At 37.3% G+C, this 23,104-nt stretch overlaps 1 protein-coding gene across 1 annotated transcript in view; it reads left to right on the top strand.

Annotated features, from left to right (window-relative positions):
- Positions 1–23,104, top strand: part of LOC126281081 (serine/threonine-protein phosphatase 6 regulatory ankyrin repeat subunit B-like) — a 243,704-nt gene that overhangs the window by 63,787 nt on the left and 156,813 nt on the right. Inside the window, exon 5 of the mRNA XM_049979814.1 lies at positions 16,574–16,627. Within this exon, the coding sequence (XP_049835771.1) occupies positions 16,574–16,627 (54 nt within the window). The remainder of the gene's footprint in view (positions 1–16,573; positions 16,628–23,104) is intronic.

Below are 23,104 nucleotides of genomic sequence, written 5' to 3'. Positions count from 1 at the left end.
ATTAGTTACGTGATCTATCCACCTTATCTTCAGTATTCTTCTGTAGCACCACATTTTGAAAGCTTCTATTCTCTTCTTGTCCAAACTAGTAATCGTCCATGTTTCACTTCCATACATGGCTACACTCCAAACAAATACTATCAGAAACGACTTCCTGATACATAAATCTATATTCGATGTTAACAAATTTCTCTTCTTCAGAAACGCTTTCCTTGCCATTGCCAGTCTACATTTTATATCCTCTCTACTTCGACCATCATCAGTTATTTTACTTCCTAAATAGCAAAACTCCTTTACTACTTTAAGTGTCTCATTTCCTAATCTAATTCCCTCAGCATCACCCGATTTAATTTGACTACATTCCATTATCCTCGTTTTGCTTTTGTTGATGTTCATCTTATATCCTCCTTTCAAGACACTGTCCATTCCGTTCAACTGCTCTTCCAAGTCCTTTGCCGTCTCTGACAGAATTACAATGTCATCGGCGAACCTCAAAGTTTTTACTTCGTCTCCATGAATTTTAATACCTACTCCAAATTTTTATTTTGTTTCGTTTACTGCTTGCTCAATATACAGATTGAATAACATCGGGGAGAGGCTACAACCCTGTCTCACTCCTTTCCCAACCACTGCTTCCCTTTCATGCCCCTCGACTTTTATGACTGCCATCTGGTTTCTGTACAAATTGTAAATAGCCTTTCGCTCCCTGTATTTTACCCCTGCCACCTTTAGAATTTGAAAGAGAGTATTCCAGTCAACATTGTCAAAAGCTTTCTCTAAGTCTACAAATGCTAGAAACGTAGGTTTGCCTTTTCTTAATCTTTCTTCTAAGATAAGTCGTAAGGTCAGTATTGCCTCACGTGTTCCATCTCTAATAAGGCTCCTAAAATGTTTCATTTTGTAGTAATAAAGCCACCAACACAAAATAATTAAAAATTGATGTCAAAAATACCTGTAGTATTTGCTGCTGGTTGGACAAATATAAGTAACTTCATGCTACAAGGAGGTACATTCGTCACTTGTGCTGAATTTGGGGGAGGGGGGGGGGTGACTATTAGCACTAATCATTACACAGTGAGACTTGTGACTGACTGACTGGTTCACTCAATTCATGCGTGAATCATGTGCACCTCTCCCATATGCTAAGGCCAAATGAAATTTTGTGCAATCTTAATGTGCAGATCGGCAACAACTGGAGGGAAACGTGGTGCTGGTGGGGGAGCCTTGGAAAGGAGACAAATTGCTTCAGACAGAGGGGGTGAAATTTCCATTAATAAGTATGCAGATTTTAAAATACAATTCCAGTGTTTCAACATGGGCAACGAAGTTTCAGTGATGCAATATATGCACGCGCACACACACATGGTATTTTGAGGAAGAGCCACACTCTAGGGGTCAAAGAGCTGCATGTCGCTCATGAGCCATGGTTTTCCAATCACTGTTTCATAAAGACACCCATCAACTATTTAAATCTGACATTATTTAGTAAACTCCTCTCTAGAAATCATTCTGCATACGGTGCCAATCTGCTCAATTGTTGCATCATGCCTAGCCATAAATGAGATACTGATAGCTAACTTAGTTAGAATGTAATCAGTCATCAGACACCTGTAAAGATGAGTCGAAACTTTAAACTAAACACAACATAACATAAACAATAACAATGTAATTGTTTATCCTGGGATGTGGACTTTGCTAACAGTAATGAAAACTTACCTTTCCTAGCAGTAAGATGTAAGCATGTTGTAAAATAGATTCTAAATTTTTACTCTTGACTTTTTGATTTATTACACTGTTTTCTTGCATGACCACATTTACAGATCAGTTTTGGAGTCCTAAAGAGAAGTCCATATATGCTGTACTTCAATATAGACTCAGTCTTACAATAGTTACATAAAGCAGCAGACATAACTCTTTCTACAATATGGCTGACTCAGAACAGAATATCCACAGCACTTGACCAAAGATATTAATACAGCAAAGAAGGATTTCAAAGCATTTACAAAGATTTAGATAAAAGCTGTGATGTCTATTGCATGCAATAGAAAATAGGAATTTATGTGTTACTGTGAAATAATATTTGCATAACTTTCATCATTATGTTTTTATTTGTTTTTGCTAAAACTGAACATAAAATTATCAGGATGACTACCTATCCAGAGTTTTCATATTCTTGCATTCTGAGCATATAAAATAAAAATACCAAGCCCTCTTACAAAAATCGAGTATTGCACAAATTTGACCAAATGTTGCATCCTATTATTCATAGGAAAAGATGATATTGAAAGATTCAGTGTACTCTCTTGAGTATATTTTGTAAAATTGTACAAGTTTGACAGTATGCAACACCATTATGAAAGTTGTCCTTAGTGACTCCATTTTTCTTTTGCCTGTGGAACATCCACTACTTCATTACTGTTTATTTCATCTCTACAAACCAGCTCTATTTCTATCTGCTGATATGATCATGGATTCTAACATTTTCACTTATAATTTCATATTCCTCTTGTACCCTTGATTCCCATTTTTACTTCTTCTTAATTTTTTAAATATCCTTTTCCCACTTCTGTTCTCTTTCTCCCTTATTTTGCCTTAAACGTCCTTTCTCACCTCTTTACTGCATCTTTTATTACTTTCCAGAAAATCCCGTTCATCTTAATTTTGGCATTACATTTACATCTGCATCTACAAAGCCACTCTGCAAATCACACTTGAGTGCCTGGCAGGGCCTTTATCACACCATCTTTTGATTTTCCGTGGCTTTTCCAGTCTGGTTTGAGAATATTGAAGAACAAGCAAATAATAATAATTAATGATAATGATATGTGATCAGTTTATACAAACTTTGCATGCTTGACAATGGCTTTTTGCATAAGGCCCGATCATTGTAAATTGACCGTGAAATTCTGGAAAAAACAGACTTCATAATTTGAATAATTCCAAAACTTTGGTTCATACTGGACCTTGATATAATTTGTAACACAGGACCTTTAGCCTTGCCAAGATGCTGCTTAACTGGAACAAAAGATTGCCACATTAATGAAACACAAGATTAATTAATATCAATATAGTCACAAAATATTATATTAAATTAAACCATATAGACACATTAATTCCATTGCTGTGTGCAACTATGAGTACGCCTAGTGAGACTGCATCGCCTAGAATGATGGTGGTGTGCCAAATAATTATCTACAGCAATGGCAGAAAGGCATCTGGCCAGGATGGCTTACAGAACAAAAAAGGTGCTGTCTTCTCGGCAAGTCAACAGAACTGCATTGCATGCCACAATCAATACAACTGCTTATACTAATTAATATCTTATGTAATTCTATATTTATATTCTGAACTAATATCTATGTGTTTGCTATATGTCCATACCCATCCTGCAAATATGCCTTTAAAACTTTCGTGATAATTCTCTATCGTTCCACTCTCAAACAACATATGAAAAAAATGAACACTTATATCATTCTGGGAGAACTCAGAGTCCCTTATTTTATTATGATGATTGGTTTCTCCCTGTGTAGGTCAGCATCAACAAAGTATTTTCACATTTGGAGGAGAAAGTTGGTGATTGCAGTTTCATAAGGAGAGGATGGACAAGTGTAGTGTAGGCAGTCTCTTTAGTAGCTCTGTTGCATTTTCTAAGTGTTCAGCCAATAAAATGCAGTCTTTGTTTTGCCTTCCCCACAACATTTACTATATGTTATTCGTAATTTAAGTCATTCATAATTGAAATTACTAAGTTTTTAGTTGAATTTGTGGCCTTTAGATTTGATTGATTTATCATGTAACCAAATTTAATAGATTCCTTTTAGCACTTGTGTGGATGATCTCACACTTTTCATTATTTAGTATCAATTGCAAATTTTTGCACCATACATATGTCTTATCTAAATCTTTTTGCAATTAGTTTTGATCTTCTGATGACTTTACTAGACTATAAATGACAGTCATCATCTGCAAACAACCTAATATGGCTGCTCAGATTGTTTCCTAAATTGTTTATATGGATAATGAAGAACAGAGGGCCTCTAACACTACCTTGTGGAATGACAGAAATCACGTGTAATATAACAATGAAAAAAATCTTTTTTTGACAAAATAATGTAATTGGATGGATAAAAAATCTACTCAACTAGCAGTGGCAGACCACGTACATAAAAGAAGGTTTCATTATGAAGCTGTCAGAGCCAGTGGCTCCTTCTCCAGGCAGAAGGATTGAAGGGGAAGGAGGAGCGGTGAAGAAAAAGCACTGGAAAGGTCTCGGAAAAGGGGTAGATTTTGGGAAATTCACCAAGAACCCTGGGTCAGGGGAGACTGGATGAGAAGGAAGGACTGACTGCACTGGACAATATTTGAAAACCTGAGAGCTTAAAGTTGGAAGGCAGGGTAATATGCAAGACAGAGAATACTGTTTAAACATCATGCATGAGTTAATAAGAGTGAAAAGCTAAGTGCCTTGTATGTACAGAGGTGTGAGGTGCCCCCTTCCCACCCGTGTTATGCACACTGCACTTAGCTTTTCACTCTTATTAACTCATGCATGATGTTTAAACAGTACTGTCTTGCACATTACCCTATCTTCCATCTTTAAAATCTCAGTTTTCAAATCTCGTCTGATGCAGTCCCCAACAATCGCCATTCCTTCTCATCCTGTGTGGTAAGTCTCCCCTGACTGGTAGTTCCGGGTGACTTTCCCAAAATCTTCCCCTTTTCTTAGACCTCTCCAGTCCTTTTCCTTCACCCCTCTTCCTTCTCCTTCAACCCTTTTGCCTGAAGAAGGAGCCATTGGCTCTGAAAGCTTGCCTAATTACAACCTTCATTTATGTATGTTTTCTGCTCCTTCTTAGTGTGTAGATTTTTTATCCATCCAGAAATCATTTCTGTTTTACTTGATGAAATTCCATCAGTTACTATGGACTGGGACCTCTCTGACAGAAATTCATGAATCCAGTCACATATCTGAGCCGATACTTTATTTGCACGCAAATTTGATTATAAGCCACTTTTGAGGTGTGGTGTCAAACACTTCCTAGAAAACTAAAAATATGGAATCAATTTGAAATCCTTTGTTGATAGCCATCAAAACTTCATGTGAGAAAAAAGTTAATTGTGTTTCATAAGAACAACACTTTCTAAATCGCAACAACTTTACTTAATATTTATCGCATCACCTGAACTCACAAAGTTAAAAAAAAATTCAGCCTCAAGAATCTAACCTTAGAGGTACAGCCAACAACAAAAAATGAAGATAAGAAAAAAGTTATTTATTTAATTGTCCAAGCATTATTTTAGTATTTTGGGCCAGCTTTTCATGTTTTCACTTGCATATTAATTAATAAAAGTATAATAAATGGAATATCAGTGTCAAAATTGAGTTTTAACCAATTACCAAAGTATGAATATGTAACTGTATAAACTTTTTTTTGAAGAAATGATCTTTTTTCTATTTTTATTTTTATTTTTTATTTTTATTTTTAATGTAACCCCTGCTTGGGGCTACTTTGGACCACTCACTTATTTTAATACAAATTGAATACAAATCACATGTTGGACTATTGTAACCCCTTGCACAATGGTCAGGTAATGAAAAGACTATACAAAGTAGAAAAAAAAAATGCCTATAAAGAAAACAAAATTTCAGATTTGGTATGAAAAACATGGAAAACCAATATTTTTATTCTACAGACTTTTTTAATGCTAATTTCTTATACCAACGCAAAATGTGCCATCCCAGGAATATTAAAGTGTCCTTGTTTCATGAGCATGTCAGTCGACTCAAAAACAAGAATATCCTTATCTTCAGGCCACTTCCAGGTCTTTTTTCCTCGCTCCCACAGTCCACTGTAGGGCCTAATTCCCCCTCCCCCTCCCCAATCAGGAAGTTTTGTTATTGAACTTAGATAGTACTTTCCTTTATGCATGACAGTAACAAAGTCACCTTCTTTCAAGTTACCAAGTTACTTTTGAATGGTTCTATGTCTGGTCTGGTGGTGCTTCCTTGATAGGCTTGATGGTACCAAATTCTTCATCAAAATCTTCAGATTCACTTTCAGTTAAAGAAAGGTGTGAGCCATCACCAGAAGCACTGTCATCATGAAGACTGTAAGAACTAGAGTTATCTGACTGGCTTGCTTGTTCTTGCTTTCTTTGATGGGCCTCTTTTCTTCGGCTTAGGTGTAGAAGTTGATGTGCCTTGTGCTTGGCCCATCAAACAACTTTGAACGAAAGCTTTTTCCAGCTGGAACATCCAACTTCTTACATTTCTGAGTTGACCTAGTACATTTTGTCATATTCTTCCATTTTCTGGTAGGTGTTGCATGAAACTTGCTGCAATTACACTTTTTATAGGGCTGTTTACCACGTTGATGCAAGCACCCCTGTACTTTATTTCTGCCAAAAGGCATGATACCTGTTTCTTAAATCCAGACATCATATTTTCCTTCTTCTCTAGATTAGCTTAGAGATTAGATTAGATTTACTTTCATACCAACTGATCTGTAGTGAGGATGTCCTCCAGGATGTAGAACATGTCAGAAAAACAATAACACATGACAAATATTTACAACTGAAACAAATAAGCTAATGTACCTTCCACAGATCCCAAGTAGAATGATTGTCATTTTTAAATGAACCTATATGAAAGAATCATTTTACAAACATTAATGTACTGAACTGAAAATAAAAAAAAAATTTATTTTTAAGGTAATAAAAATGTAAAAAAAAGTTAGATTTACACACACACACACACTTATTTTCAATGAACAGAAATCAGTTGGTTCTACTGCGAAATTCATCAATGAAGTAGGAGGTGGCCACCAATAAACTGAATTTCATTGATTGTTAAGCTTTTTATGGCTGCTGGCAAGTTATTGAAAATGTGTGTTGCTGAATAATACACACGTTTTTGTACAAGAATAAGTGACTTAAAATCCTTGTGAAGATTATTCTTATTTCTAGTATTGATTCTGTGAATTGAGCTGTTGGTTTGAAAAAGTGATATGTTTTTAATGACAAATTTCATTAAGGAATAAATATACAGGGAAGCAGTAGTTAGTATCCCTAGTCCCCTAAACAGGATGTTCTTGATTTCACACCACATACAACTCTTATTGCACGTATATGTGCCTGGAAAACTTTAACTTGGCTTGATGAATTACCCCAAAAAATAATCCCATACGACATTATGGAATGAAAGTAAGCATAGTATGCAAGCTTTTTCATTTTTATATCCCCTATGTCTGACTCAATTTGCAGTGCAAATAAAGATTTGTTATGACCCTTCAGCAGTTCTGTGGTATGCTTTTCCCAGTTGAATTTATTATCAAGCTGTAATTTAACACTGTCCACTTCTTCTATCTGCTTGTCATCATATGGCAGGCATATACTCGTGGGAACTACATGTAGTGTGTTTTTTCAAAGTTTAGTGTCAAGGGATTGGCTAGGAACCAGTGATTAATGTCCACAAATATTTTACTAGCTGATCTTTCTAAGACTATACTTGATTTGCTATTTATTGCAATGTTTGTATCATCGGCAAACAAAATGAACTTGGTATCTGGTAATGTTACTGTTGAAAGGTCATTGATATACACAAGAAAAAGTAAGGGCCCTAAATTGGAACCTTGTAGGACCCTACATGTAATTAGTTTCCAGTTGGATGATGCCTGATAGTGTGGTACATGTCTCTTTCCTAACAACACCCTTTGTTTGCTGCCAGAGATATAAGGTTTGAACCATTTTGCAGCATTTGCTGTTACACCATAATATTCTCATTTACCTTAAAGGATATTGTGATTTACACAGTCAAATGCCTTTGACATATCGCAAAATATACCAGTTGCCTGCAATTTTTTGTCTAATGAATTAAGCACATTTTCACTGTAAGTGTAGATAGCCTTCTCAATATCAGAACCCTTTAGAAATCCAAACTGCAACTTTGACAGTATGTTATTTGAGACAAGAAGCTGACTGTACATTCCTTTTTCTAAAATTTTTGAGAATGCTGGCAAAAGTGAAATTGAACAGAAACTTGATGCTATTTCTTTATCTCCCTTCTTAAACAGTGGCTTAACTTCAGCATTTTTCAACCGTTCAGGATATATTCCACTGGTAAACGACTGGTTACACAGATAGCTTAATATGTTACTTAACTCAGAATTACATTATCTAATTAACTTTGTTGATATTTCATCTTACCCGCTAGATGTTTTTGATTAGATTTTATGGTGGACATTACTTCTGCTGGGGTAGCTAGTGTCAAATTCATGTTATGGAAGTCACTTGAAATGTCTGGTCTGAGGTATTCCACAGTAGCATCTATAGAATCTGGCAACACCATCTTTTCAGTAACAGGTATAAAATGTTTGTTAAAAAGTTCTACAACACTACACACATCTGTCACCAGTGTATCATTTACTCTTAATGCTATTTGTCCCTCTTCATGTCTGGTTTTACCTGTCTCCTCCTTCACTATATCCCATATTGTCTTTATTTTGCTATCTGATGTGACTATCTTTTCCTTGCAATATATTTGCTTTGATTTCCGTATTACAGTCTTTAATATTTTGCATTATTTCTTGTAATGTGCTATAGCATCTACATCAGAAGTGTTTTGGATTGACAGATACAGTTTTCTTTTTGTTGTAGGAGATATCCCTATTCCTTGAGAAATCTATAGCTTCTCTGTCGACTCTGCTCTAACCTTGGTTAGTTTTGAGGGAAAACAGTGTTCAAATAAGGTAATCACTTTATTAGCAAAGCTGTTATATTTTTCATTTATGCCATGAGCACTGTAACACCAGTCCAGTGAATGTCTCTGAGGAATGTCCTAAAATAGTCAATTTTTGGCTTATTGATTACCCTCTTGAGCCCAGATTTAACAGATTTTATATCCTGTTCAGTATTAACTTTTAACAGAAGGAAGTGCATGTCATGGTCTGAGAGGCCATTGACTATTGGTCTTGTAATTTAACTTTGTTCATTGGACTTTTCTATAAAGATATTATCAATGGCTGTTTGTGAGCAATTGGCTACCCTAGTGGGGTGATTCACAGTGGGAATTAAATTGAGTGATAGTGTTACTAACTCAAATAAGTCCTCATTGGGAGAGTCTTTAAGGAAATCTACATTGAAATCACCAGCAACCACTATTTCTTTGTTTTTGGTTGTTAAATGTACCAGTACAGTTTCAAGGTGGTTTATGAACAGACTAAAGTTACCTGCAGGTGCTTGATATTCACTTAATATTATAAAGGATTTTTTATGAAATTCTACTTCTGTTGCACATGCTTCCATATGCTGTTCTAAGCAAAATTTATGAATGGCTATGTTCTTAAATTTATGACAGTTCCTGATGAATGTAGCAACTCTTCCTTTCTCCATTTCTGCTCTACAAAAGTGAGATGCTAATCTAAACCATGTAACATTTAAAAGTTCTATACCAGTGGCCACATGGTGTTCAGAGAGACAGATGATGTCAGCTGGGTTTGAAGACTCTAATTCATCTATGCACATAATTAATCCATTAATTTTATTCCTCAGTCCTCTGATATTTTGATGCTATAAAGATAGCTGACATTTCACACTGACTGACTTAAAATTGGGTAGAGTTGAAATATTTGCTGACTGTTGAAAATTCTTAACCAATAGCTGTTTATGCTGATGTAATAAGCTAGACTTGTGTCCCCCCCCCCCCCTCAAACTGAAGGTTTGTCTTGGTCCTAACCTCTCTTAAAATTTGGTTTCTTTCTGTCCTCCCTACCCTAAAAAGGGTCTTTTCTGAACCCTATAAACACTGGTATTTTATCACTCATGGCAGTGCCTCCCCCCTTTAACTTTCCAGCTATTTTCCCAGCCAGTTTTACCCTTCCCTTTCCTGTTGGGGTGAAGGCACACCTAGTTATAATCCTACCTATTGAGAGAATCAACAGGAACCACACCAATGTGTGACCCTGCACCCAGAATAAGCAGCCGTTCCAGCTCCAAATTAACTGTCTTAACAGAAGAGTTCAAATGAGGTTGGTCGTGGCACCCAAGAACAGATACAAACTCAACATTAGTATGCTTTGATTCTGATACAATCTTTGCCAGGCCACACTCTATACTGTACCCAGGATCTCTGTCAATACTATTACCTGCCCCACCCACTATAACCACAGTGTCTTCCTTAGCGAAAATCCTCAGTCACCTGCTCCAGACCAGCACTAGGTTTAAAAAAACTGGTAACCTGGTGTTCTGATCCTAGTTCATCCTGTAAAAGTTGGCCAACACCTCTTCCATGGAAACTGCCCAACAACAACACTTTCTTTCTCTTTACTGATTTCCCTACATTCTTACTTTTCAATTTGCTGCTCAAAATTTGTTGTGCCCTGTCTACACCTGCAACTGCTTGTGGCTCACCAGCTTCTAACTGAAGCAACAGGTCAAATCTATTTTCCACATTCACCATGAAGCTGTCAGACAAAGTTCTAGGCCTTTTCCTCCTATTGCCTGCTGCCACTTCCCACCTCTCTTTACCTTTCTCCCTCCTTAACCTGTCAAGATCCTCCCTGGCCTTGTCTAACTCAGACTGAAGGGTGGAAATTTTCCCCTCCTGTTCTAGTATCTTCCTAGCTCTACTACATATCCTACAAAACCATTTATGAGTCTCATTTACTTCCCCTATTCCCACACCACTACAGTCACCCACATGGAAAAAAAACTATAGCACCCGTCACACCAAAGCCCCGACCTAACAATTCTATGGCAAGTCAAGCACTTTTCACTCCTGATAAACGTAATAATTTACTAAGACTAAGTCAGTTAAATTACAGATAAATATGAAAATATGTTTCCACATATTTGGCCTATTTGCAATTGTGTGTAAACAAAAATAACAGTCCACTGTTTCTGAAATAACAACTTAAAGTTTACGTGACTTTCCGGAAATGCGAGTTAAATAATGAAGGGGTATGCTACAGTTAAATTGCTGGAGAAAGCAAAGAACAACTAAATGAAATTCTGTAGATTTGATGCGGCAAAACGTAAACAGAAAATATGACTATACGATCTTTTTGCGTTTTCTGCTACATTACATTAAAAAAAATGAAACCTTTAATGGTAAGCTTAAAAGGCACACTAATACACCTATTTACCACATAATCTGTACTAAAATATGTGTTTTTATAATTTAAAATGACTTATCTTTACAAGAACACCAAAACTCGCGCTAGTCGCCTGGCTGCAGGGCTGCAGGTTGCAATATGCATACAATCGACCAGCTGTTTTAGCAGTTTAGGAAACTGATCCTTGGGCAAGCCTGTCATTGACTTGTTTTTTTTTTCCTTCCACAAAATCAATATCTTATGCCACTCCCTTTTCATAGGTCACAGTAGGTGACATCCAGCAGTTGGGTGATACGAGTCAAGTTCGGTGGCAGACACACAAACTTCACATCATTATCTTCACAAGCTTTTACAATTTCTAAGTTGATATGGGAACTTAAGTAGTCCCAAAACACAACCTTTACACCAGGCAGCTTTTTCAACCAAGGAAGTAAGGTGGTCACAAACCACTTTTTGAATGTCCCCGAATCAAACCAAGCACTTTTTGTTCTGTTGTACCTGCATCTCACAGGACCACCTTCGGTCTATGTAGACCATGAGTGCTCAGTTATAGACACCACATAGAGTGGTAACATTCCTCCACAGCGTCTTCCACAAAACACCAAAGAAATACAAGACTCTGTTGACTATATTTTGTGTTCAATAGACTTCTGCCCCCTTCTCCAAATGATCTTGCTTGCTCCAGGGTCATCTTGCAGGTTCATCTCATCATAATTCCATATGTTCTTATCTGGAATGTTACTGAGAATAGTTTGTATGTTGTCAAAATAAACATTGACTACCAATTCATCAATAGCAGTCCCTACTCGTTTAATGTTGCTTGCTGTATGCATCGTTAACTCAGGGTGACATTTTCTAAATGACGCTGCCTAGTGGGGACCTGGAAAGTTGTTTTTAAAACTCTTTACTATACACCCCTGTTATTTATTATTGTGCTTCTGTGTACATTGTAATACGGACTTGCACTTCTGTTGTGTTCTTACTCCACTTCATATGTTCATCAACCAACCTTCCAAGGTCTCAGCATTATAATCAATGTACTTTCTTGGACCTGGCTTTCTCTCGTAGGTTCTCGTCATTCTACAATTAGCAATTGGAACAAAAACACAAAATTAATATTGCACAACATATGCAACAATGTTAGTAACACTATTTTTGTTTCTAATTTGGCAATAAAAATCATGTTTTTAAATTGATGGGGCTACTTTAGTCCAAATTAGGCCTGATATAAAGTAGCCCTGAAAAACTAGTTTTTAGATGAAGTTTACAAAAAGTAAAACATGTCTGTTTAAAGAAAGAATAAGGAAAAACAATTATCTCCCATTGGTAATAGATTATGAAAGATAATATTTTTACACTTACCCTATTTTTATCTTGTTGCTGAATTCGTCCTTGATGAAAAGTTTGGAAGTAATTAATTTAATTAGAATGTTCGTGTCCTCTTCAAAGATTACAGTGGATCCATCATGTATTTTACTACCCAAGTCATTTATATACAGCAGAAATAGGACATGTCCCAGAACTGACCCTTGTGAGACTTTATACTTGATATTCTCCTCATCAGTGTAAAAACTAGGAATTTTTCGTCTTTCACTATCTTTGTGTTTTATTTCTGTTATCTGCTGTTGATTACTGAGGTATGACTGGCGCCACCTTTGAGACTGGCCTCTAATTCCATTATTACTTAATTTATGCAACAACATTGAAGGCTTTACTTAGATCCAGAAATATACGAGATACATGTTGCTTATCATCCACTTCTTTGAATACTTCATTTAAGAAGGTAAAATTTGCTGTCTGAGTTGACATTCCAGCTATGAACCCAAGTTGGGAGTCACTTATTTACCTCACTTTATGTAAGAAAACTTTTAATCTTCTAAGGAACATTTTTTCCATAATTTTGCTGAAGCCTGACAATACTCTAACTAGCCTATAATTAACTATATCATGTTTCGCACCCTTATTATGCAAAGATGTTACTTTTGCAGTTTTTAGACTACTTGGAAACACACCACTCTCAAAAGATGAATTTACTATGTCTATTTGTGGTTCCACAATAAATGTTATGCTAACTTTGATAGTAGCATCTGGTATCTCATCAACACACACTGAATATTTATTAGGTAATTCTTTTAGGATTCTTGACAGTTCCTCAGGTGTTGTTGGATACATGAATAATGTTTTTGGATGAATTTTTTGATCTGAGTGATTGGCTGGCTGTTTTTCAAGGTGTGTATTTATTAAATGCTGTGCTGTATTAGAAAAGTAATTTTTGAAAACTTCTTACACGTATTGAAGTTTTTGAAACAAATTAATCTTTATGAAGAGACTGAAAATTTACTGGTGATGTGTGGGTGGGTAAGATTAACAAAATGTACAGCTTTCAGTACAGAAGAACAACAGTGGATTCAATCTTTATTATGAGACAGTTGATGGAAAGGTATTTGGAGTAGAGGAAAGATCTTGTGATGACATTTCTTGACTTTCAAGGGGACAGTACAGACTTCCCTGACTGATCTGATTCATTTGATAAGGTGTTTAGGGAATTATTAGGACTTAAACATATGTAAACTTGAAGAAGCAACTTTCAATTGTTTTTGAGAAAATCAAGTTTGAGAATTACAGACATGCTTATGCTGCAAGCTCTGTTCACGGAATCCACAGCGATAGGAGTAAGCACTTAGTTTCATATCGGTGAGGTCTGTGGATCAAACCTCACTGCCTGTAGTTTATTTTTCATTCCCACATAATACTAACAACAGATTTAAATAAAATAGAAAGAAACTTCCACATGGGAAAAATATATTAAAAACAAAGATTCCAAGACTTACCAAGCGGGAAAGCGCCGGCAGACAGGCACATGAACGAAGATTTATTATGACTTGTGAAAAGTATCGATATATAGTCATTCATTTACTAATTTCCTAATCTTTAATACAAAAAAAGAGAAAGTTTTTTCTTAAGGATATTGGAAATGGAAAAAGGGTATATGATAACTTATAAACAAATCAGTGTAGTTATTTTATTTATATCATTGTATTTACATTTGTGACATGTATAATGGGTAACCTATGCAGCACTGCATGAATCAGGATGATAATGGTTGTAGGAATATGGGAAACAATAATTATTGTGACATACAGCAGTTGGAAGAAACACAAAATTTTTGCATGCCAATGGTTTTTTCAGTGTGTCTATTGCAAAACAAAATTGTTTTACATTGATAAATGGTTCTTGGATGTCACACAATTTTGTGGTATATCATGCATATTGTATTATAGCACTGAATATTGATGCAGATAACTCACCTAAAAAAGTAGTACCAGCAGCAAGATTGAATCCAGAAACCTCATTCTTATGACACTAAACACTTACTCACTCATCTGTGGACACATTGTTTACTGGTGATCATATAAAATATGTAAGTACACCTAAAATTTTCAAACTCAGTTTTCTCAAAAATGGTTGAGAGTTGTGTCCTCTTATTCACACATGTTGGATGCTGGGCATGCCTTACACACCCTGTCAATACGAATCAGATTTGTGAGAGGAAGTTCATATGGTCTCCTTGTTAGTGAAGATATACCAATAGTTTTCCCAGAGAAAATGTGGAGGGAACTTCAGAATGAATGTGAGATGAAAAACATACTATAAAATATTGAAGGCAATGTATGACAAAAGCTTCAGCTGTGTCCATTTTCAAGTTGGAAGAACTGATTGGTTTAGCAATGTTACAGGGTTGAGACCATAAAAAAGTGGTGCCACCATTATTATTTACAGTGGTGATGGATGAAATTGTGAAAGAGACATAATAAACTCATGGAGGAAGGGAGATGGAGTTAGTGTTATTTGATGGTGATATTGTGTGATAGGGAACCAACGGTAAGGACATACACGAACAACTAGATATTTTAAACGAAAAAAATTGAGAAATATGGCATGAAATGCAGTATGGAGAAAAGTAAGAGTGTGGTCTACATCTACATCTACATCCATGTTCTGCTACCCATGTGAAGTGTATGGCAGAAGGTACGTCCCATTGTACCATTTATTAGACTTTCTAACTGTTCAACTCACATATGGGATGTGATAACAATGATTGTCGAATGCCTCTGTGTGTGCTTTAATTATTCTAGTCTTGTCCTCATGATCCCTGTGTGAGTGATTTGTAGGGGATTGTAGTATATTCCTAGAGTCATCAAGAAAGAGTGATAATACAGTGTGTCAGGATGAAGGCAGAAATTAGTAAAAGAGTGCAACAGAGAAATGCATTTTACCATGGGGTAAGGTGCTTAGTCTGTGGAATGGAGGTGACAGTGAAGTGCAGGGAAGTGGCATACAAGACTTACTTTACATCTATATTGACATATGCATCAAAGAGCTGGACAATGAGAAGAAGAGAAATTCCTAAGAAGTATGAGTATGTTAGGAAAAATTAGGAAACACAGAGTGAGGAAAGAAGATGTTAGGAAGAAAATTGGAATGAAAGAAATGAAAAGAATGGATTAAAATTGTTAGGATGTTTACAGAGAATGGATGGTGGACAATTATGAAAATAAGTTATGGAGGCCTACATTGAGGACAAGAAGAAGACCCACACAAGGGAGACTGACTTCATCAAGACCAGTTTAAGAAGAAGAAACTTGGAGTCAAACAAACAGTTATAGAAGATAGAAGGAGAATGGTGAAAAATTGGGGAAAGTAGGGATGTATCATAAACTTCCCAAGCTGACCTGTTACTGGATAAAGGGGATAACTATCATCATTAATAAGTGAAAGTAATTTTGGGACCTTACCCTAAATGCTCTGTTGTGACTTATTTTGTTTTCAGTTTTTAGCTTAAAAGTTCTTCCAATCTTTTCTGCCTACTCTGTCCTCATTTTCCTAATGCTTTTTCTCCTCTACTTATCTGAAATAATTGTCTGCTTGTAATGATATGTAAATGGATCTTGTAAGCTGCAACTATTATTCAGTTATTATTTACCCTCCACCCCTTCTCTTCTTGCCCTTGTCTGCTTCTTATTATTCTTCTTTTCATTCTAAGCATTCTTTAAACTTAACAATTATCATGCATATTAGCTAACACTATCTTTTTTGTCCTTGCTTGTCATGACTTTCTCTAACGTCTTTTTTACATAGATTACCAATTAATATTGAATCACACAAATAACTGCTATAGCTCCTCCACTTCCCACCTTGAAACTAATTTGTTTCAATTCTAGATTTTCATACTGGTCTGTACCTCCATTAAAATGCTTTACAGTCTCATTCAGACCTGTTTGAAATTATTCTACAGAAAACAATAAAGAGTAGTAACTTCCTGAAACATAATATTTGTTTTCTGTTTAATATGTTTTGGTTTTATGGTGTTTTCTGTTTCACTTATCACTTCAGTTGTCATGTAAAACTTGATTGTAATGTGAAATCTAGACCATGTAATCTCACATTTCTTTTTATTCCAGCAAGATCCTGTGAGACATGGGGAATGGATTGACCATACAGATTATGTCAATAAGGTTAGTATGAAACTATTAGAAACAGCAGTAAGTCATTTAGACATTATACATATGATGTTTATAATGAAAAGTCTATTTCAAATATCTCTATAAATGTTTCTCAATCAAGGGAGAGGAGAAAAATAATGCATAGGAGCAGAAACAGGTGCCATTATCATTATCAGAAATAATAAATTAATTCTCATTTAGTTCTAAGAAATAGAGTGGCCACATTTGAGAAAGAACAGCATGTCGTGTCAATCTGAAGATGGCTGGCAATGGCCAAAACTAGTAATTATTCCTTGAAACTGTCTGTGGTTGTTCAAGATGAGAAACGTTCTCAGAAAATCAAGAAGTTTGTTTGTTAGAGGTGAAATTACCAACTCGGGCAATAAAATCAAATCAATATGGAATGTTTTTAGAAGGGAGACAGGAAAAGTAACCACTGGGGTAGGTAGTATTACAGAATGATACCATCTTAACCAACAGTACACAAGTATCTAATGTATTTAACAACCATTTCTTAAGTGTAGGTGAAAAAATTGGTGAGAATAGTTCAAAATAAAAAACCAAGAAGTACATGGAAGAGTCAGTTTTGAGAAATCTTAGTCAGTTTAATTTTCACCTAACAATCTCTTGTGAAATAAGGAAAATCATTAAATCTTTGAAAATGAAATGTTGTCTTTGAATAGATGAGATCTCTAACAAGATATTAAAACAATGTGAAGCAGTTACAGCTGGTGTTCTGTCACGTATCTAATGCACCACTGACTCAAGGTATTTTCCCAGAAAGTTTAAAATATGCCACTGTCAAGCCTCCCTGCGAAAAAGGGGACATCACAGATGTCAATAATTACTGTCAGTATCCTTGCTTCAGCATTTTCAAAAATCATTGAGAAAATAATGTACTCAAGAGTAGTTAGTCATCTCAACAGTAATGGGATACTTAGTAAATCACAGTTTAGATTTCGGAGCATGACGTACTCACAATTGTTCAGAGACTTCGGGATGTGAACCTTAGGGCGGGAATGGCTGGCATGTGGAGGGATGTGGAGGTTGACGAAGTAGCATCTGACGCAGTCCACGAAGAAAGGTAAGTCAGACTGAGGGAGAGAAGCTGTAGGGCTCACAAGTTCACCAGGGAGAACAATGTTCTGGCCGTATACGATCTCGGCTATTGTGCCTTTGAGGTCTTCCTTATAGATCACATGAATGCTGAGTAGCACAAGGGGAGGGCCTCCATCCAAAGAGAGTCATGGCATTGAAAAGCTGCTTTGAAAGTGTGGTGCCAACGCTCATCTACCCTGTTACTTTGAGGGTTATATGCTGTGGTATAGATGCTCCAGATGCCACAAATGTTACAGATCTCGTTGAAGAGGGCCAACTCAAATTGTCTGCCCTGGTCAGTCTTGATGATAACTAGACGTCCAAAACGTGATACCCATGACACGACGAATGCTCAAGCAACAGTTTCTGCTGTGATATTGGGGAGGGGGACAGCCTCGACCCAGTGAGTTGTTCGGTTGATAGACGTGACAACGAAACGAAAGCTGTTAGAGGGGGGTGAGGGCTGACAATATCAATGTGAATATGCTAGCAAGGCCGAGGAGGGATCTAATAAGCGCCGAGGGGGGGGGGGGGGGATGGGGTGAAGTGTGCTAGTGTACTTTGCAGCATTGGCACGCCACACAGGAGCATGCCCATTGCTGACAGTCCTTATTGATGTTTCTCCACACAAAGTGCTCTGTTATGAGTCGGGCGGACGCACGAACACTGGGGTGGGCTAAATTATGCAGTGCATTGAAGACAGCTCAAAAGAGCATGGTTGGGATGAGGGGGTGTAATGTGCCCATGATGCCGTCGCACCAGATCTCAACAGAAATGCCAGGGAAGGTGGTGTGGATGAAGTGTAGTGAAGAGGTAGAGTCTGAAATCAGTTTTTGTGTGTCCTCATCAGCGGGTTGGAGGTTAGGCAGTTCAGAAAGATCTAACAGTGAATGAACAGCGTTGACTCATGAAAGGAAATCAGCAACTATATTTTCGTCACCCTTTATGTGTCTGACATCGGTGGTGAACTGAGATATGAAGTCCATGTATCTGAAATGGCGAGGAGGCGTGTCAGATGGTGGGTTTGATATGGCTGCAGCCAGGGGCTTGTGGTCTGTTAAAACATAGAAAGGGCATCCCTCAACATCGGTCTTAAAATGCTTGATCACTTTGTGAACCATGAGCAAATCCCTGCCAAACATGGAATATTTCCGTTGTGCATTGGTGAGCTTACACGAGAAGAACTGCAGAGGCGAAGTTTGACCACCGACTGTCTGGCTACGGACAGCACCGATGGCAGTATCGCTCACATCTGTGGTGATGAAAAGCTGTGCATTGGGATGAGGATGGGCAGTGGTGCAGGCCTCGGCAAGAAGATTTTTGAAGGCAGTGAAAGAGTCAGTCATAGCAGGGGTCCATAGAACGGGCCGAGATCCAGAAGTCTTGGTGCCTGCCAAGGTGTCCATCAGTGGAGCCTGAATCTCTGCAGCTCGTGGTAGATGAGAGCAATAATAATTAACCATCCCCAGAAAGAACCAGAGCTCTTTGAACGATGAAGGTCTGGGTAGGTTTAGTATTGATTGTACTTTGTCAGGGGGCAGTGAAATGCTGTCGGCAGAGACCCAAAAACCAAGAAAAGTGACAGCTGGTTGATGTTGCTTCAATTTGTCCTGGATGGTCTCGATGCCTGTTGTTGCAAGAGTGTCCATAACAGTTTGTACAAGTCGAATGTTGTCCTTGATGGAGGAGCTGAACACAAGAGTGTGATCAAGATATGCAAAGCAGAATTTTAGTTCCAATTGCACTTCATTGATGAAGTGTTGCCAGGTCTGGGTTGCGTTTTTCAGACTGAAGGGCATGAATCGAAACTGAAATAACCCGATTAGGATGGTGATTGCTGTCTTCTCGATGTATTCAGGAGCCATGGGGATCTGGTGGTTGGCCCGTTTGCAATCAGTGACAGAGAACGTGGTCGCACCTGCGAGGGAACTGCTAAAGTCGGCACTGTTGGGTAGGTATCCATGATTGTTTGTGTGTTTAGTTGACGGTAGTCTCTGCACATGGCACCCACTAGTCTTTTCCATTCCTTTACTTCTCTCTTTTTCTGTTCCCCTTTCCTCCATCCTCAAACTGTGCTCACACAAGCAGCACTAGACCTTCCCCCACCTCTACCCTGATATCCTTCCCCAACATCCTCCTCACACCCACCACGTACAGAGTGCTTCTCACATCAGGTACAGCTGCAGTAAAGAGTTCGACATCAGTGACCAAAGACAATGGTGCTGAGTGTGTGACTTGTGCACGTGTGAATGTGTGTGTGTTTTCTACTTTAGAAGAAGACCTTTTGGCCAAAAGGCATGGCAGTCATATTATTGTGCTTGTCTGGGACTCAACATCTCTCCTATATGATGAGTAGCAATCTGTCCTTTTCATAATATTATTATTTTTCCACCCTGGATTTTCCATTGTTTTGTTTGTACATTCATATACTACCCATGTGTGCATATAAGCTTATAAATGGCTACTGATTGGTATTTTGTTTGTCAAACTCGTGCACTCAGCAAGAATACTGTAAAAAGGAAGTCAGATTTCAGTTTGCATAGTACTATAATGTACCAGTGTTTGCTCAGAGATGCACATTTAAATATTGTTAACACCGTAAAATAATTTTCATAGTTATAATACCAAAATGACATTACATTTTTCTTCCATGCAGTATTTATGTCTTTGTTTAGTGAGATGCCAAGGACAGTAAATAAATAAGTTGGTGCACAGGTTACAGTGGAAGAACACTTTTATTCATAACAACAAAAATAAATAATTCACAGGTCTGATATTAAAGCAGAAAATACTAGATTTGTCATGATAGTCCAAACTGGTCTCCTAGATGAGTGTTGGTCGATGTCTGGTTGAGGTTCTGGTTGGTCATGTCACTGGTGTCCTGGTTGGCTCGATCAGAAGCAGGTACGTAAATGTGTTGGTTGGTGTTGTGGACCATACACGGCCAGTGTCCAGATAAATATTGCCACCAACAGAAGAGCTGCAGGAGCAGCCAGTATTGAGCCTGTGCTGTGATGATTTGCAGTGTCAAGGACTGCTGCATGCACTGCTGACGGATGATGATATGGGAATTTTTATATTGTTATCCTCTCATGTGTACACAGTGGGAGATGTTCTTTTTGTAGTCTAGCATGTACACAGTGTAGTGTGTACAGCCAAAGTTGGGACTGCTGCATGTCTCTGACATCAGTAGAGGAGGCCTAGGGATTTTGCAATCAATGAGACACAGGTGTGTTCTGTGGTGGTATGTGGCCAAGTGAGTGGCCAGACACTACAGCAGTTCCTGTTTATATTTTTTTTTATTTGTTTAAAGAAAATTTTTAAGTCCATCTCATAAGGTAGGGCCAAAGACTCGTAAAAGACTCGTGAAATATCATTTCACATCATCCTGCAATACATTATAGTCACTTACATATGTTCTTAAAAGTCTTTTACTCTCTGCAGTTATTTCAAATATTCTGCTACTAACATTTAATATCTGGGGATCTTAATAGTGCACTGGCATCCTGTACGTTCATTATTCACTTCCAGGGTAAAATGAAGAAGAATAATATTTTTGTGGAATAGTTACATTTATTAGGGCAAAGTATGGTCTGGCAGTGGTATATACAATACAGGTATTGATCAGTATTGATGAGCTTCTTGTTGAAATCGTTACAAAGTGTACCATCTGATGGCCTGTTTTCTTTTATGTTGAGAAGTGACTGCAAGCTGCTCATTGAAGTAATTGTGTGGTTATAGGAGGTGACATAAAAGATTGCACTTCAGTGCAGCAGTGCAAAGTGAAAAAGTTTCTTTTATAAATATTGCTGCATGAGATTACATATGACAGGACAACCTGTGCCCATACAGTGTTCACTGTCTTTTTTATTCGCTCACTTGTGAATAGCAATGTCACTGACCGTAAGGTCTGCGGGCAATATGCACTGCCACTTTAAAAGTGTAGTTGAAGTCAGTTGAATGCTTTAATCATGATCATGTGTTGCCCATCAAACTCTACAACTTCAGTTTTCAGCAGAAAACTGAAAGATCCAAACCGTAGTTCAGTCTGTTGTAAATGATGACTAGATTTCTCTACAGCAGGCTCAGAGACCCCCATTGTATACATCTGGATTAGAGGATCAACTTCTCTTTGCATCCTGAAAGAAGACGTCTCTAAATTGGTGAAAGTATGCCTCCAGTTGGATCTAGAAAGTCTGACAATGACGTGTGGGTATTCTTGTCTAAGCTTAGCTGTCAAAACCAAATATCTCCAAGGGAGACTCTATTTTGTCCTCTGCAGAAAATGTTTCAAAAAAGTCTAGAAGTTCTTCAAAGTTTTTCAATATTCTCAAGATACTAGAAGCTCGCACAGTCCATCGAGTGAGGCAAAGTGGTTGTAGACCAGCTTGGTCATTGGCACTCTAACAGTGTATGCTTCTGAAAAGTCCCATCCTTTTGTTGGATTCCCTTACAGTGTTTATTAAGTTCTTGGTTAAAGCCTTAATATCCCTCATAGACGTAAGATGGCAGAGACTCTCTACAACTGCCAAGTCTAAACTGTGAGCAGTGCAGTGCACATAAGGTGCTTTTCGTTGTATATCCAAAACTAACTTTCTTAGCCCTTTGAATTTACCTCTCATATTCGAGGCACCATCACAGCACTGTCCTCTTAAGTTACCCATTGACAAATCAAGATGAGCAAAAACATCTTTTAAAATACTAAACAGAGTTTGTGATTCAGACTTGGGGGTCTCATATAAGCCAATAAAGTCTTCGTTGAAGACTAAGGAATCATCAACAGTATAAATTCAAAATGACACTTGTTCATGAATTGAAGAATCACTGGTTTCATAAATCATAACAGAGAAATGTTCAGTCTTCTTGATTGAAGCCAATATTTTTCTCAACACAGACTTTCCTAGTAGATCAATGATCTCATTTTGAATATTGTGGGACATCCACTTATACCCTGAATGCCCTAATGAATTTTTAAACTCGGGTATGTCATTCTTTTGGAGTTCCCACAATTGAAAAAGAATTGAGTTTACATCTTTGTGCCCTCTAATTGCTAGTCCTTGTAGGCATAGAAACTGCACAATAGTAAAAATTGTCTCAAGAGCTAAACGGCCTTTCATCATATCACTATATAACTGTTCATTCAAGTGGGAGGCCACACTTCAATTAGTGATAGAATTTATTTTCAGAACACCTTCTTTATGCATAAATGTATTTTCATGAAGATAGAATTTTTCCAAAGCCTTTTTCCAGTTAGAAAACCCTACAGAAGGAAATACAGCTTCTTCTTCTTTTTTTTTTTTTTTTTGAAGAAAATTGTAATAGATTTTTAGCATCTGCCTCTTTGCAGGTTTTCCACAAACCTCTTTCAGTAAATGCTTTATATTCTAGCCA

The sequence above is a fragment of the Schistocerca gregaria genome, chromosome 1, assembly GCF_023897955.1.
Source record: "Schistocerca gregaria isolate iqSchGreg1 chromosome 1, iqSchGreg1.2, whole genome shotgun sequence".
NCBI classification, from domain to species: Eukaryota; Metazoa; Arthropoda; class Insecta; order Orthoptera; family Acrididae; genus Schistocerca; species Schistocerca gregaria.
This window is presented reverse-complemented; position numbering and strand designations above follow the sequence as displayed.